The sequence below is a fragment of the Malaclemys terrapin genome, chromosome 16 (assembly GCF_027887155.1).
Source record: "Malaclemys terrapin pileata isolate rMalTer1 chromosome 16, rMalTer1.hap1, whole genome shotgun sequence".
NCBI lineage: Eukaryota > Metazoa > Chordata > Testudines > Emydidae > Malaclemys > Malaclemys terrapin.
Genome location: NC_071520.1, coordinates 15,874,462 through 15,891,584, shown reverse-complemented (window position 1 = coordinate 15,891,584; position 17,123 = coordinate 15,874,462). Strand labels below are relative to the sequence as shown.

The following is a 17,123-nucleotide window of genomic DNA, read 5'->3' as shown; positions in this document are numbered from 1 at the left end:
AGCCTGTCACCTGCAGTGGAGTGATGGCCATAGACCATTCATTCCTAGTGGCCCCCTTGAGGCACTTAGCCAAGCATGCACTGTAAGTCCTGGCAGCGATAGTATTTTATAGTGCTTTGCCACTACACAGCGCTTTGACACAGTCGCCTTTTCTTTGAACTAATCTCTTGTAACATATTCTAATAATACTCATTTCTCTCAGATCTCTGCAGAGAGAGAAAAGGCCCGACAAGAGGAGGAAGCAGCCAAAACCAAGACTAAGGCTGTCCTGCCAAAGAAAGAGAGCCAGGCTCCCAAAACTTACCGGCAGGGCATTGGGAAGTATATTAATATGACTGCAGCGTAAGTCCCTTGCACAACTGTGCTTTGTTCAGTGTTTGTGCTGTCTTGCACGGGGAACTCCCCTTTCCTCTCTGGCACTAGAACTACAGGCCCAGTATTGTATGGGAGACACTGTCACATACTAGCTGTTTGTTTGATGCCGATGGACCTTGCTGGGGAAATTCGTGTACCAATCACAGCAGTCAGTGTCTGGCCCTATTGTGTTAAGGTTAAAAAAAGCAAACTTTTCTTTTAAAGGCTCAATGTAAAAGCCACAGCTGATCATTAACCGCATATGTGTGTAGTTACAAACACTTTTATAATCTTTGTTGAGGAGCCTGTCCATCACTTCCTGGACAGGACCTGAATTCAGTCTTCTGAGTTTTCCCTTCTGCACTGTTACCAAGAACTCCTAAAGCAGCATTTCTCTGCACACACCTTGTACTGTTGATAGTTTAGCTTTCCAAGGGCAAGCACCAAACCCTGGCCCAGCTTTTCAACTATTTTGGAAAATTAAAAGGAATTTGTACTGCTATGTTTTGAACAGGCTTCTACCAAATCTTCCCACAAATATGGCTGTCACATCGTAGTGTACGCAAAGGCATGTATTTGTATGTACAGACCTCAGCTGCTGACAAGCCTGTATGTCTGTGCAGTTGGGAGATTTTGGTGCCCATTCAGTTGAAAATGTGTCCTGTAAGTTTAGCCAGCACATGTACGTTGTTAATCATTTGGGTCTTTTAAAAGTTTAGCCACAAAATGCTGCTGTTCACCTCTGGTTTTTTTAAAATTGTGCTGAGATTCGGTTGAACTTAAAATTGCTTTCCTGCTCCACCGTGGTTACTATGGAAACATGTAGGAAAGTTTGCAAGATTAATCGTCTATGCTGAGTGGGCCAACCGGTTCCCTGAGGTTTTTTCCCAATGTCTTTCATCCCTGCAGTCTTCTCTGTAACATGTGTGAGACTGGTCTCCAGTGAAACCTTTGGTGGTTTCAGTCTGATCCCTATCGGCCACCTCATGGGACTTGGCAATCAAGTACATTTCTGCATGATTCAAGGGTCTCTGCTCAAGGGATGCCAGGAATAGCAGCACGGGCTGCTGTTGGTCTGGATCAAGATGCATTTGGCAGCACTGGGAGGGGTGGGAAATGTCACACAGCCCCCCACTTCTTGCATTGTGCCCAGCTAACTGCAAAACCTGTCTGCTTTTAAAAACACTAAGCAAACAGGCTCATGCTTTCTGATTTGTCTGTGTTCCTATGTGCTGGGCCTGAACCAAAGCCATAGCTTCAAACCCCCCCATCCCTTCCACATTTCGGGAGTATTCAAAATCCAAACCTGGAACCATCTCCAAAATTTTAAGTGGCCCCTCTCTCTTTAATGAGCTAGCCCAAAACCCTACATCTTCAACCCCCTGCAAACCACATCTCAGTGCTGCAGCCAAAGCGTCTCTCTAATTTGTATGTGACAGGCTAGCTCCATTCTAGATCACACTTGGAAGGGAAAGGAATCCAGCTAACATTAGCAGTCACTGATATTTGTTTTCATTTTGGCTGCAGAAAACGAACAGCAGATGATGAGGGGCCTTCAACCAGTGCAGCTGTGAAGAAAGAGAAAAGGAGCACAGGCTTTGGGGACTTCAGTTCCTGGTAGCAGAGTGGAGAGCCTGTCACTGGAGCAGTACAGCAAAAAAAGAGCCTCCCACCAACCCCAAGGGGCCTGAAAGGCAGGCTGTCCTGGGGAGGGAAAGCACTGGCCTACCCTTCTAGTGGGGAAGAAAATCACTGCTTTGTTAAAGCTCCTTAATGCGGCTTTGTTCTCTAGAGAGCTACATTCCTCCAACTGCATCTTCCTCGCAGCCCTGGGTTATGGTGGATTTTACAGCCGTGGAATGGGCACCCCCACTACTCTTTCAGACTGTTGATTATCTAGGGCCTCTTTGTCTACTTCGTTGCTTGGCAGATTAAGCAGAACCATCTCCTGTCGGGACTGGAGCTCAGGGAACAGGTGTGGTGGTGAGCGAGCGCCTTTTTCAGGGAGTCGCTTCCAGATGAGACAGGTCCCTGCCAGCTGAGTGAACTGGTGGAAATCAGTGATGATGCTGTACCCCTTGCTTTAGTCTCCCCCCCAAGCTCTTTGCTGGAACCCGGGGTGTCACTTATTGTCCTCTCTCCACCTCCATTCCCTTTTGAGCCCCTGTGCAGCCACCCTTATTCCGCCCAAGGACTGCTTCTGGAGCCTATCTGTACTGCCCGTTAATGAGCTGAGAGGTTGCTGTCAATCAACATAAATCCATGGGCCTGAATGAGCTGTGTCTGCAGCCACCCGAACCCTGCCACAGCCTGGGAAGCAGCTGTTCAGGACTGGCAGCCTAATCCAGAGCCTCCACTTGGCACTGCAGAGCACTTAGGCCACCATGTTGGCCCATTTATTGTTCTGTCTTGGTAGCCACTGAAACGTGTGTCCCCCCTTCTGACCCTTAGGCAGCGTGGCACTGATGGGATCAGTTCAGAAGCCTGTCTTTATCGCCAGGGCTGATGGGCAGCCTCCAGATGGGGCAAGTGAATAGTCAGAAGCAGCATTGTAGATTTAGTTTTTAAACCTGTCCTTGTCATCCCAGAGTAACAGGACTGAGTTCTGCTCTCCTAGGAGAGAGAGAGCCCTGCTGTCGTTAACTGCTTGCAACAGTCCCAGAAATCACAGCCATCTGATACCTCCTGTTTGCAGTGTCCAACTAGAGAGAGACCTCATTAGGGGCATGCACACCCTGCACCTGTTCACCTCAGCTGCTTAAATCCCTTCCAGAATCAGCCCCACATATATTAAGATGTTTCCAAACTAAAGATCTTAGGAAGAAGAGACTTGTATCAGCCCATCGCATTTAACCTCCTAATATTCTACACCCTGTTTGTTACCATCCTCGCAGCCCAGCGAGGTACTGGTCCTACAGAACAGTTCTTTTCCACTGCTCCTCCCAGACATTTTGAATCAGCAGGAATCCCCTCCTTACTCCATCTCAGGAGCTGAGTCATGCTTTTGCAATCAGATTTGTAAATAATGCATTTCTAGTAACAGTGTCTTGTTTTAAAAGAACTCTGCCTTTATATAAAATTGCAGCCAAGAACTTTTGGTGAAATATTTTCATTAAAAGCTTTTATTTCCTTTTGAACACTTGCCGTTGTGACTGCTCTTATTCAAATATTTTCTAGGACTATGGCATTACAAAGTACAAGGAAATGATTCATCATACTTTAGCAGATCTGTCTATAAAGACTTTGGACTCTTTCGGATACGATTATGACTTTCTGTAAATTATAGGAAGTTCAAAGTAGCTTGAAAAGAATGGGGATTTTTTTTTGTTTTAAAATAGTTTGCAGTGTATACGTTTGAACAGAATAAGCATGTGTCCAAATCTTGGCACAGGAAACATTGTGGCATTTCCTCGAAACTGACTTTCTTTGTGTATTACTGAAATTTCTAGCTCCTTTTCCTGGCAAATCTTTGCTGAGCTCTCCTGTTTAATAACTGTTGTAATATACATGTGGTTGCAAAGCTCACATAACTTGTCGTACCTGGTTTCCCTGCGTACCTTCCAGTTCCATTACAGGCTGGCATTTTTATACATTTTGCAAGAGTTCATTGTAGACGTGTCTTTTTAAACTCCTCAACTCAAATGCAAAACTAGGAGGATAAAAATTTGAGACTTAGATTGGCTGTTGGCAGGCAGTCTTCACCCAAGACACTTCAGTCACAGCGAGCACCACTTATGCATTCGAGTTAAACTTCAGTTTGCAACACATTGATACGGGCAATTTGCTCAATGGCTGGCTGGATATATGCTGGTTGTTCCAATTATAGCAAACACAGACCCTGAACTTCAGATAACAACTACAAGCAAACCAACATTAGAGATGGGCTGAGGAGATTGTGGACAGATCCTCAGGCTGGGAATTGGGTTCAAAGCAAAGGCTGGGTTTGGTTTTAGATAAAAGAGCAAAACATTGCAGGATTTATGTCCTTTGGCTGTTTAGACCAGTGGTTTTTAACCTGGGGTGCACGATGCCATTTCTGGGGGTGTGACACAGGTCAGATTTTTTTAGAAGATAAATCATTGAAAACACAAATTAAGCACAGGCACGTAAGTACAGCTACTTTGGTTCATCAAACTATGTATTTATTAACATGAAACCTTTTTTAATGATTACGGTAATATACAAACAAAAAATATATCTAGGTTTAAAGAACTGACCTACTTCAATGATTTTTGAGACAGGGTGCGAGAACATACTCTGAGAACCAAAGGGGGGGTGCAGGCTGCAGTAAAGGTTAAGAACCACTGGTTTAGACTGTAAGCTCTGTGAAGCGGGGACTGTCGGCTACTCTGATTGTACAGCCCCATTAGTTCTGTTCTCTTTATTCTTCCTCTGGGGGCTTTCACTGGCCCAGGTACTGTTATGCGTCGAGCACCACGATTCTTCTTTACCTTTGTACTAAATACACGGGGGTGGTGGGAAACGTGTGGGGTTATTTAAATAGAATAGGTGACAGACATGCCTAAGCAGCAGCTATTTCGAGTGTGTGAGATAATACTGTACCTCTCTGCTGCTTTGCAGTGGCACACCTGCAATCCTAGAGAGAAAGTTCTGGGCTTCGTTCGGATTTCACTGTAGCATTGTGTTAACAGTTCATTGAGCAACTTACCTAAATCGCCTACACCATCGAGTGGCAAAATGAAGTACCTAACCAATACAATGAACAATAGTTCCGTGAGGAGACAGCTTACAAATCAGAGGTATGAAGCAATGGGATTGGCAGGCATATACCACTCTGTCATATTGCATGCAAACAACATTAAGGGGGCTGGGAATTATTGGGGACTCTGAGCTCTCCAGCTCTGTTTGTGGCTTGAAATCAGCCCAGTGCAGTAGTTACTGAGGTCTTAGCTGTAGGAGAAAGTTGCACTGGTGTAACTTAAACTAGCTCTAAAAACATATAAAGAGGTGCAAGCCACTTACTTTGGTGGGCAAGTAGCTTCCTCTACTTTAAACCTGTTCCCAGTTGACTTAAGCTAAACTGCTGCAAGCCACTGTCAAGCCCCTGTGTGAACAAAATGGGTTCAAATTCACACTGGTACAACTGGCCTGAGTGGTGTTCTGAGCCAATAGTTGTTCTGTGGCCTAAAATGAATTTCAGGATCTCCCTGAACAAAAGCCACCATCCCAGGTAAGAGAAATTAACACTTAGCTGCTCTGTCGGCAGTCAGGCCAAATAATGAATGGGCCCCTGGCACCAAGCAATCCTTCCCCCCCTTAAAGATGACACATGCATACACCCCAGGTCGGTTAGGATGAGAAGAACCTTGCATTGCCACTGCCTGGACGGCCCTTGCTTTGTGATTAAACAGAGGGAGTCACATGTGCTCCAGGATGGGCAGGCCCACATCTTTTGCCAGTGCTAAATTCGCTGTAAAAATGTCTGAGTTACACACACAAACCTAAGACAATTCAGAGCACAATGGCCATCCCTTCCCTTCCGCTTGACAGAGGTCTAGGCACTGACTGCTCTAACATTGTGTTGCTACTGAACTTTTGACAAAGGAGAGAGTTAAGCATCTGCATGTCCTGTCTTTGAGGGGGGTGCAATCCTGCAGTTACTGCACACTCAGAAGTCAATGGAGGTGGCCTTTGCTGTGGATCAAGACCAGAAATCACTGAATCTAGCAAGTAGTAGAGAGGGGGAAGTGCCCAAGATGTGCCACAAAGAAACAATGTTTTGATGTCCCCAGAGCCCGTGTGGCACAAATCAGGGGTGATGGGTGTTGAAAACATTCCTGCCCAGAGGTAGGAGCAATTTTGAGCACCTCAGTATCTTTGGATGCTGATTTCTCTGATGCTCTCAAACACGGAACTATGGTGGTCAAAGTGTGTATCTTTCAGGTGTGATGTGTTTATTCTTCTTTGCATCCTTCCGAACTCTCTGCCAGCCTTCAAATCAATACAAAGCCACCTTGCCCCTTGCGTTATTTGTGAGGAGTCTGTTGACTTGGGCCGACAGGCAGATCAGTCAGGCCAGAAGTGTGAAAAGTTGGGCTCTTCTCTCTCACCCCTCACCCCCCCACACACACACCCCTGCCTATTCCTTTGTCTAGTCAATGCTCCACAGCATCTTCCCCTTGGCATAGAGCAGCTCTGTGAGCAGACTAGCAGGGCCCACACAAAAACTGAACAGGAGTGGCTGGGCTAGCCAGGCACTTCCACCTGTCCTGTTGCAGCAGCAACAGCCGCTTTCATCTGCTTCTCTCCCTTTCCTTTGTGGGGCGTGGCCCTCCCCTAGCATGTGCCTACTTCTTCCAGACACAGCCTGGGAGCCAGGCTGCCCCTATGGGGCAGGAGAAGCCCTTTGGCTCCTGCAGCACTTTGCTCTCACAATTACCTTAACAAAAGAAACCTGCAGCACCTGCCAGCCTCTGCTTGAATCATCTAACACAGTGCTTCTCAAAGTGGTGGTCCGCGGACCGGTGCCGGTCCGCAAGCCCTCGGCTGCCAATCCGCGGCGAGTTTCCTCATAAGAGCGTCGAATGGGATAATAATATGGCACCGGTCCCTGGTACGTTGAAAAAAAAATTGCTGGTCCCCAACATCAGATAGCTTGAGAAGCACTGATCTAACAGGCAGCCCAACCCAGTCCCTGCAGGGAGGTAGCCAGGACATTTCTAAACCCCTTTCTAGTGCTTGTGAAAAGCCTCCACCCTCATTAGGTTCTGTGGGCCCTGCCAGCGCACCTCGAGCCTGACCTGCAGCATCTCCCTCTAGCCGAGCTGGGGTGGCAGGCAGGAGCATGGGTGATACCTTCAGTTATATCTAATGGCTTAAAGAGATGCCACACACGAACCTAAAGGCTATTGGGGTGGCCACCCTTCCCATTAGCTCTGCCACTCCCCACACACACACCTTGGTCTCTGTGATGGCCCTTTTGTGAGTGGAGCCAGCTTGCCATGCATGCAAATCCTGTGTGTATTTGGTGTTGCGGATGGTAGGGACTGGGCTGAGCACGCCAAACTCATTTCACTTGGGACCCTCCTCTCCCCTGAGAGGGCAGAGCGCTAGGCGTGAGGAACTCATATAAGAACGCTGTGTGCCACTCTTACCATCGGTGGCCTGGAACTACTCGCAGGCAAGAGCCTTGTAACAGCTCCGAGGTTAGCGGTTGCAGGCACCTACATAATGATCTCCTGCCCTGTGCTTTGATGTGGATTTCCTTGGAAAAACAACGGTCAGCAGCTATAAAATCCACTCCCCCAAATCTCTCTTTCAATAATTGGTTTTACAGCCCCAGCCTTTGGGTTTTAAGTGAAGGGGAATTCCCACTGCAGTGACTCACTTGTTTGCGTAGAAGGCTGGCTGGAGGTAGAGGCAGGAAGGAGGCAGTGTCGCTGCACCCAGGAGACCATGTTAAGCTTTTTGCCCTTTGTCAGTGGGAAAGAGAGGCTTCTACTTGCACACACCTGGTTCCCCTCAGCAGGCAGTGCCCTCTCCCCTGCGATGGCTGCAGGAACAAGGTTGGAGCTTAGACTGCTAGCAAGATGGCTTGGAGGAGCTGGTGTGAATTAATGCAGTTTTTCTGCCTTCAGCATTGTAGGCTTAAGGACAGCAAGGTAGCGGCTGTAGCTAGAAATGTTTATGGCAGCTGCAGCTGGCTTGGTTCTGTACAGATTTATTTGGAGGAAAGAACGGCCTTGGTTTAAGGTGGCAGCATTTCAGTTTAGTATCTACTAGCCCCATGGCATTGGAATAGGACAGAGCCCTGTGCCCTTGCTCAGTGTTTATTCATGGTGCATGGGGGCTGCTGCATCCCCTGGCTTGCAATGGGTTCTATCATATACAGGGTTTACAGTTTTGTTGAATGGCTCTCAGCCCCCTCCCTACACAAATTGTTCCAGCCCCCCACCCCCTTGCCAGAGGAGCTGTGCATGTTTAACAGAGGGGGGTATTTGTACTGCTCGCCCCTCAGGCACCTGCAGTGCCGAAGGGCAGAGAAGCTGGTACACGGTCAGACCTTGTTTGAAGCTGCTGCTAGTGCCTGAGCAAACACTGTGTGTGTGTCCCACCCACCTACGTTATATAGGGATCCTTTGCCCTAGCTCCTGTGAAAACCAGAATCACCAGCACTCGGCTGCCTAAACCACCTGCTGCTGATTATTAACATTCCGGAGCCACTGATCCAGCCAACTCCCTGCTAATTCTGCAGCTAGAGCACTCGCCTTTCGCTCTGCAACAAGCCCACTCTGCTCCCCCTGCACTACGTGGCCATCATCTCTAGTCTGTTGAACTGAACAGGAGGCCAGAACTACCCTCTGCTTCAAAACGAAACACCAAAACCTCACAGCTGAACCAGTCCTGTTTCTATAGATATAAAATCCTATTGGATGGAGCATTGTAGGCCGTGGAGTCATCGTTTGCATGTAATTTACATATCATTCAGTTCCCTGCTGTTTAGCAAACTGCAGCTCAGAAGCCATTTATGTATCATTTTCCTTGCGCAGTTTAGAATTGACAATTGCAGCAGAATCAGCTCAGTCCAGCCAGCTCTGCTTTATGTCTGAGCTGAGTCTAGAACGTTGTACGGTAGATTTCTTATCTCCACTCTCATCCCCAATACTTGCCAAGTGAGGAGCAGCCAAGATTCCTAAGTGAATGCGTTTCAAATGATTTGTCATGATGTTTTTCAAACTGGGGCTCTCACCGTCCGACTCATTCAGCCACACAACAGCAGCATGGGATTGAGATAAGCAGAAACCGCCTCCAGGCTAAAACTGGGTATGAGGCCAGAGCCAAAGCGCCTCACTCGGGGACAGCAAAGCCGAGGTGGGGGCAGCTCAGAGCAGGAGCAGCCAGCAGGGAAGTTGAGAACTGGATCCAAAACCTTCCTCAAGTTCAAGCTTTGATCCAGGTCTCTCTCTTCCACAGCCCAGATGAAGGAACTAATACAACAATGGACTCGGGTCTTTTGGTACCAAACACTTTACCAACCATTCTGAAACCACAGCCCCCACAATGTTTGTCCGGCTCAATCTGTCAGAAGGTGAAAGCCGCCTAACCGCCCCACTACCTTCCTTACTTCACTTTTAATCGAGAACAGCTCTAAGGGTCCATCCTGTGTCCGAGCTACCAGAGAGCGCAAAGCTGCGTCTGTTTTGCCTTTCCAGCCTCTGGTATCTTCCAGCTCTTGTTGCCTTCCACCGTGGCTGCAAGACGCTGAGTCACAATTTGTTCAAATACAGTTCACACACAGGAAAGAAAAAGGTGAAACTACTCAAATGAATCGGTTGGTGCATCAGCTGTTTGGCCCAAATAGGGGTAGCCAGTGGTACTGCCAGGTAGGACTGGAATAGCTCCCCAGCTCTGTTAATACATATGGTCCGATCTGCAGGGGTGCTGAGCAACCTCGGCTTCCTGTGAAGACACTGGGAGCAGCAGGCACGCAGCACCATTGAAAGTCAAGCCGACAAGGCCTTATTCACAGCCAGCCTAAGCAGGTCAGACCCAGCTGAAGTCACCCACCGCTGGGAAGTCTATTACAAAACCCCCTTGCTGGGAAACCCCCCAGGCTGTCTGGAATGGAAGAGACACTAACAGGAAACCTCATTTCAGGAAGCAGGTTTAAAAAAAAAAATACAAAACACTGAGTTTCAACATTTTTCCTTTGGGGAGGCAAAAAAACTGTAAATACTGCCAGCAGCAGGAAGAAGAGTCCGCCACCTTCCCTGGGCACACTGGGTTACGGCGCAGGGCCAGAGGCCAGGGGAATTTCTCACTTCCTTCCTTTCTCTTTCTTCAGAAAGTTAATTTCTTATCGTGATCATCTGGGGATTTAACCACCCTGTGTTGCGACTGCAAGGAGGAGCCTGGAAGCCAAGATTTGTATCTGCAACAGCTTTGACCTCCCCTCCCAAAAGAAAGCTCTCACTAGCAACAAACCAAAAAGTCAGCCCTTAAACAAACTTGCGGGCCCTGCACACCACCCCAGTGATAACAGGCCGCCTTCTGCTCTGTAGTTACTGCAGGCCCGCCCCCACAGACTGGATCGTGCTATACCTTGCTTCTGAAGTTGGGATCTCTTGACCCAAAACATTTTGGATCGTTCTGTTTAAGGGGATTAAGCCCCCTGTAAATGACCCTCTTTATAACAATTCTCCAAGCCCTTGTTCCTTTTTGCTCCTACGCTGAAGTCCGTGTCATCAGAGGAGTGCTGCGGCAGTTGAAATGGGACTGGGGAGGCGGAAGCCACATATTTTAGAAAGGGAAACCCAAGGTACTGTGACCTTTCTGAGTTTGTTGTAGCACTGGGATGATCAAAGTGCAGCACCAGGGGTACTGAAGCCACCAGTGTCATAAAAGGCAACGGGTTTCTACCCACTGTAGTTGCAGTGTGAGAACAAAGCTGGTCAGATGCAGGCTTGTATTGCTGGTGAAATTAACAAGCCATTTTTGCTCATCGAATGGTACAAACATAAGCTAAGAGCAGGGCTGTGAGAATTAAGAAGCGTACACAGATATGCATCACTTAGGTGCAAGCTGCCCATGCAGCCCTCCGGGTCAAACTTTGGGGGCCCCTGAACTGTAGAGATTTATACAGCCACGCCAGACCTAGAGCGCCCACTTTACAGCAAACTCGCCCAATGGGTACTTACTGCAATTGAAGCAATTCTTGTGGTTAAGGCGCTGGGCTGGCAGTCAGGAGGTCCGCACTCCATTTCTGGCTCTGCCGTTGACATAGCATTGGGCCTTGGGCTCAGTTCTGAGGCCCAGCTGTCAGATGGGGACAAGGATACATTCCCTCAGTGCAAGGGGCGTTGAGTGCATTGATGCATTAGTATTTAAGTACTAACAACTACAAGCTGTAGCTGGGCAAATGACTTATTTTGACTAGGCATGTGAGTGGCACCCAGGCCTTTAAGGTCCCCCTTGTTCAGAAAGAAAACCCCAGTACGTCCAGTCCCCTGTTTGTCCCTTGGCCTGGCCAGACTGGATTGGGTCAAAGCAGACAGAGGAAGTGCTTCAGGAAGCACAGCTCAGCTTCTGGTCAGGTTTGCGGCCAGGTTTACCCTTTGCTGCTGCTATTGTATTGTTCTTGCTGGCCGTGAAGTGGCTGCAGGCACTTTTCAGCCAGTGCGTGGGGGGGGGGGGTTGATTTATGGGGAGGGGGGGAAGCCCACTGCAGTCTGCACAGGAAAAGGCTAGAAAGTTCAGTCTGTCTCCAACTGAGTGTTTCATCAGACGGGAGTTTAAGCAACATCCTGTGAGCTGAGCAAGAAGTCTGAAGCCTCTGCAGCTTTTCATCGGCCCACACTCCTGGGGTTGTGGCAGCAGCGTGGATATCCAGCTGCATCTAATTGCTGCAGCTAGGAAAGTTTAGGGTTGAACTTGGGAACTAATACTAGGCCTGTCCTAATGCAGTATTGCAGTTCCATGGTTAAGTATTCACGGGTCAGAAAGTTCAAAGGAAGACTGAAGGGCTGTTAGCTCTCTTCTCACTGTGCAAATACATCACAGGACCGTCGATCAGATTAGCTGCTCAAACTCAAACTATACAATCTTATATACAGAAGTTATTTAGGTTACAAAGCCAAGCACTGACCAAGAGAAGACACTTCTCTCACCCAGGGTCCTACTGAATTTCAGAGACCCGCTGCAACAGAAGTGTAAGAAATAAAAAATAAACAGCCCTAGAATCCTTCATAATGGAACATATTCAGCATCCCAACTATTGGAGTTGCTACCAGCTCCCCCATATTTTTTCTACCACATTCTTAATCTGGATCACATAACTAAGGACTGTGCCATAATTCACTCATGTATAGGGTTACCATATGTAACAAATAAAAAAAGAGGACACTCCACGGGGCCCTGGCCCCGCCCATTTCCCACCCCCAGCCCCGCCCCAACCCTGCCCTAACTCCGCCCCCTCCTCCCTCCCACTCGCAGCGAAAAGGGCTGCCTGAGCACTACCGGCTTCGCGGTTTGCCGGGCAGCCCCCAGACCCTGCGCCCCCAGCCAGCGCTTCCCCAGCGCAGCTGGAGCCTGGGAGGGGAAGCGCCCAGCCGGGGGCGCAGGGTCTGGAGGCTGCCCGGCAAACCGTGAAGCCGGCAGCACTCGGGCTTCGGGCAACCCCCTTGCCTCCGGACCCTGCGCCCCCGGCCGGGCACTTCCCCTCCCGGGCTCCGGCGGCGCAGGGTCCGAAGGCATGGGGGCTGCCCAAAGCCCGTAGCGCTCGGCTCTTAAACAGAGCCGAAGAGTCAGGGGAGGAGCAGAGCCGCCGCGGCCGGAGGCTCTGCTCCTCCCCTGACTCTTCGGCTCTGTTTAAGAGCCGAGCTGCCCAAGCGCTACCGGCTTCAGGCAGCCCCCTTGCCTCCGGACCCTGCGCCACCGGCCGGGCACTTCTCCTTCCCGGCTCCAGCTGCCTCTGTTCCTCCCCTCTCAGACTTCGGCTCTGTTTAAGAGCCAAGCTGCCCGAGCCAGCGCTACGGGCTTCGGGCAGCCCCCCTTGCCTCCAGACCCCAGCCGCCGGAGCAGAGCAGCTGGAGCCATGGAGGAGAAGTGCCCGGCTGGCGGCTGGGGTCCAGAGGTAAGGGGGGCTGCCCGAGCCGGTAGCGCTGGCTCGGGCAGCTTGGCTCTTAAACAGAGCCAAAGTCTGAGAGGGGAGGACTCGCGGAGCAGCCGCGGGAGGGGAAGTGCCCGGATGGTATTTTTCCCGGACATGTTCGGCTTTTTGGCAATTCCCCCCAGATGGGGGTTTGATTGCCGAAAAGCTGGACATATGGTAACCCTACTCATGTAAGGGGACAGAGTTAAGGCTGTGGAAAGGGAATCTACCTGCTTTTATGGTCCCTTTGTGCTGTTGTGGCAGCATACAAGCCCCAGATCTAGCTGGGGAGAAGTTCTCCAATGCGGGGGACTGACTAAGGCCCACACAGCAAGGGCTGGTGCAGGTGGCTTGCCAGGGTGGGGCCACAACAGACACTGACAATGGTTCTGGGCAGCCTTGCCAGCCATAGGCAACTTGGTGTAAGGTGTTAAACGAGGGACTGTTTTAGCCCCTGGAACCACCCAGAATCCGAATGACACAGAGGTGACTTACAGCTACCATTTCCTTCTCCCTCTTGGCTGGGTGTTCTGTTATATATTTTGACATTTTGATGTTGACAATGTGTGTTTTACTGTTTATAAGGCTTTCACTGTTTGACTCTCAATATCTACTTTCATTAAATAATTATTGTGACTCCCTCCTATTATTTTTTGCAAATGAACATTTAAATAGATACAAATCTAAAAAAAAAAATGCTTAAAAATAAAACATTGATATTACCTGCCAACATTATAAAATATAAATAAAAAATCAAATTCTGCCAAGCCTAGTTGTGTGCAACCTTAATATTGTGTTTAAGTTTTTGGTATTTAATTTCCTTATTTTGTTTTTTAAACAGGAAGAAAAGAAGATAAAAATAAGAGTTCCCAGGTCTACCCGTTGGCCAAAAGTCAATGAGTGCTGGCTACAATTGCTAGTCAAGGTGCAGCTAAGGTTGCATGTAGCAACCTCCCTTACCGTCTCCAGAGCTACACCTAGCAGAGTGTAGTTCCCTAGCCCACCTGCACTCTTAACAAGCTCCAGCATTTGTCCTGACTTTGGAGTTAACAAGCCTTTGGAACTTGGCTGCGCAGTCAATCCCATCTGTGCATGGGCACTGCATCACACACAGACTTAGGGCATGTCCCCATGTCTCACCCCAGTGGCTGAAGGGTTGTTGCTCAAACCCTCCAGAATCAACGCACATGGAAAGTCCAAGCCAGGAAGGTGAAACACTCTGCAAGGCAGAAGCACGTGAAGACAGGAAATAGGGGCTGAACCTGTTTTGCAGGCTCCACCACACGCTACAACTGCAGTGATAATAAGTAGCATTGTGCGCCTACCTCGTACTGTCCACCCAGTGATCTCAGGGCTTTAGAACGACAAGTATCTCTGTCCCCATTTGCACCCCAGGGAAGGCAAGGACCAGTGATTTGCCCAAGATCACATGGCAAGTCTGTGGCAGAGTCAAGGAGAGAACCCAGGCCTCCTGACCGCCAGAGCTCTCCTGTGCCCACTGAATCCTGCTGCCTGTTGGGAAGGGCCCTGAGACTGCACTGGAGGGAAGAAGGGGCTGCATGAACAATGGTACCTCAGGCTATGCAAATGGGCAAGGACAGTGGCACCCTTCTGTATGCACTGGAGATTGTTACTGGTGCAGAAATCCCACCCCGAAGGGATCCTCTAAACAACAGGTTGTCCTGTGAACGAGCAGGCACTGCCGCCCCTGCCAGGCATGGATGGCTCCACTCATTGACCACATACATTGTATTATCTCTTGCCATAGTTGCAGCAGCTCTTCCCAGGAGGAGCTCTGGTGCAAAGGATTCTGGGATGGAAATAGGCCCACCATGCATGAGCCACCCTGCTGGGAGCTGGCTTTCCTCACTGTCCCAGCCCACCATCTAGGCGTCAGGTTTCCACTGGAGACAGGGGCAAAACCCCCTCCTAGGCAGACTCTACTGTCACCACAAATGCTGTAGCATTAACCTAGCTGGGGTTTTGTCTATGAAGGATCCCACACATGGCTAAGGGCGGGGATCGTATACCTGCTAATCCCGCAGGATGAGAGAGGGGACCATCCAGCCTAGAACAGCTCAACAGGGGAAGGATAAGTCAGGCTGAAAATATTTAAATGCTGGCTGAAGAGCGACTGTTCCAAACACCAGAGGTTTTTTTGTCTGAGCTCCCCAGTCTTCCCAATGTAATCAGCGCCTCTCATGGGTCGGGGCTGTGGGAGCTGACTTTGAAAGCACAGAAGGATCAAAACCATTTCCTGCCCCCCAGAAAAGTGATTTCAGTCCTAACAAAGATACAAAGGCTGCCTTTGTCCCGCTCCTTTGCCCCACCACCATTCCATGCAGGGCTTCGGGGCTAATTGCAGGAGATCAATGAGTGTGATGTTAGCTAAGTTTGGCCAAACCGCTCTGCTCCAGAAGAGCCCAGGTGTGGAGGGGAGAGCTGGAAGGCGGGAGCGAAGGAGGACTAGAGTTGTATATTCTCCACCACCTTTGCCTTATATATCAACATCACCTCCGCTCTTAGCTTCTTATTAATCCACACAGATTGTGGCCTTTTATTTTTAACTCTTATTGTAACACTGATGCCAGCAGCCGGCTTGCCCACAGGCTGGAAACCACCTGTTCAGCTCAGCTCCTCCAGCAAGGAGCCTGTTACAACAACAGAACAGAGAGAGAGAAAAAGCTCCTTAAAGGTACAAGGCCACCCCACTCCGCGATTTTCCTTTGACATTCCCCGGCCAGTCTTTCCTCTCATATAATTCCTCCTGAGATGCCAAGTCAGGTGCTTCAAGGCCGAGCAGCTGCCTTCCTGCCTTGCAGTGCTGCTGCAGGCAGATGAGACAGGGCCAGTGGAAGTTTATATGGTTTGTAGATGGGCTGCCCAGGCATGGGCTGTGTGTCTCTACCACGGTGAGTCAGCTCCACAGTGTCCTCACCGCAGGTGCTCCAAAGAGCATTGCTGGGGCGGCCGCCAGCCCACTTATCGCCTAGTGGTCCCAGCTACACTGAGGGGGTGTCGGACGCCCAGGTCTGCACGTGGAGGCAATGCTGCCTTTACAGCTTCGGCTCCACCCCGTCCCTAGGCTCAATTAAAAACAAAGCCACCAAAGATGAGACACCACGTTGGACCACCTCCTAGTCAGCCATGCAGAGCCCCAGTGGAAATCCGCTCATGAAACCAGGGATCCCATCTGAGCCAATGATCTTGGCGTGAAAGACTCCTTATCCCAGTACCAGCCCCCTGGACCAGGCTGTCTTCTTAAAATGTCAGTTCATTACAACAAAACTATCTGACTGGCTTGGCCTACAGCCTTGCCTGCCTCCTCTCGATGCCCTTCTAAGTGCAGCCCTGACCATCCCCGTGCTGCCTAATGCAGGGCTCACCACAAAGGGTTAATTAGCTTCCCCGCCCCTCCAAGTTGTCATGTTAAAGGCCTCATAATATGACCTATTGTCGTCGTCTGGTTTGGACTCAGATTCCTGTTCAGTCCTGTATGCGGCTCTTAATCAATCCCAGCTCTGACTCACCCTCCACTGAGCTCAGACGCTGCTGCCTTTGTGACTTCATCCTCTTGAAATAGAAAGCTGGGAAGGGAACAGTCTCTCCCTCTACCCATATATAAACAAACAAACAAACAAACAAACAAACACACACACACACACACACACACACACACACACACACACACACACCCCCACCCCCCCCCCAGCCCCTGTTGCCAGGGGACTGTCGGAGCCTAAAGCCAGTAACTGGGCTTTGGTCTTGCTCGCCCCAGAGAGACACGAGTGATGGCAGCCCACATTTAAAAGTTGAAAAAAATCCCAAACACTCATGCTGCCCAGCCTGAAGAAAAGGGGGTCAGTTCTGCAACAGATATAGCCCAGCTTTTCTATTTGCCCTCCAAAGTGTGTGTGGGGGTGGGGGGAGACTCACTCACCCCCCTTTTCTCACTCCCTCCTGCCCTTGCATGTCTCTTTCCCTGTGTTCCATAAATAACAGATTCAGAGTAACAGCCGTGTTAGTCTGTATCCGCAAAAAGAAGAACAGGAGTACTTGTGGCACCTTAGAGACTAACAAATTTATAAATAACAGAGATTCCCCCAGGCTCCCAAATTTGATTCTGGGGTTTAGGGCTGGTTGCATCGGGGGTGGGGCT

The 17,123-nt window shown here is 49.5% G+C and overlaps 1 protein-coding gene across 1 annotated transcript in view; it reads left to right on the top strand.

Moving 5' to 3' along the window:
• Positions 1-3,491, top strand: part of PPIL2 (peptidylprolyl isomerase like 2) — a 139,830-nt gene extending 136,339 nt beyond the window's left edge. Inside the window, exons 19-20 of the mRNA XM_054006054.1 lie at positions 203-342; positions 1,882-3,491. Coding sequence (XP_053862029.1) covers positions 203-342; positions 1,882-1,975 — 234 coding nt within the window. The 3' untranslated portion in view covers positions 1,976-3,491. The remainder of the gene's footprint in view (positions 1-202; positions 343-1,881) is intronic.
• The last annotated feature ends 13,632 nt before the right edge of the window (positions 3,492-17,123 follow it).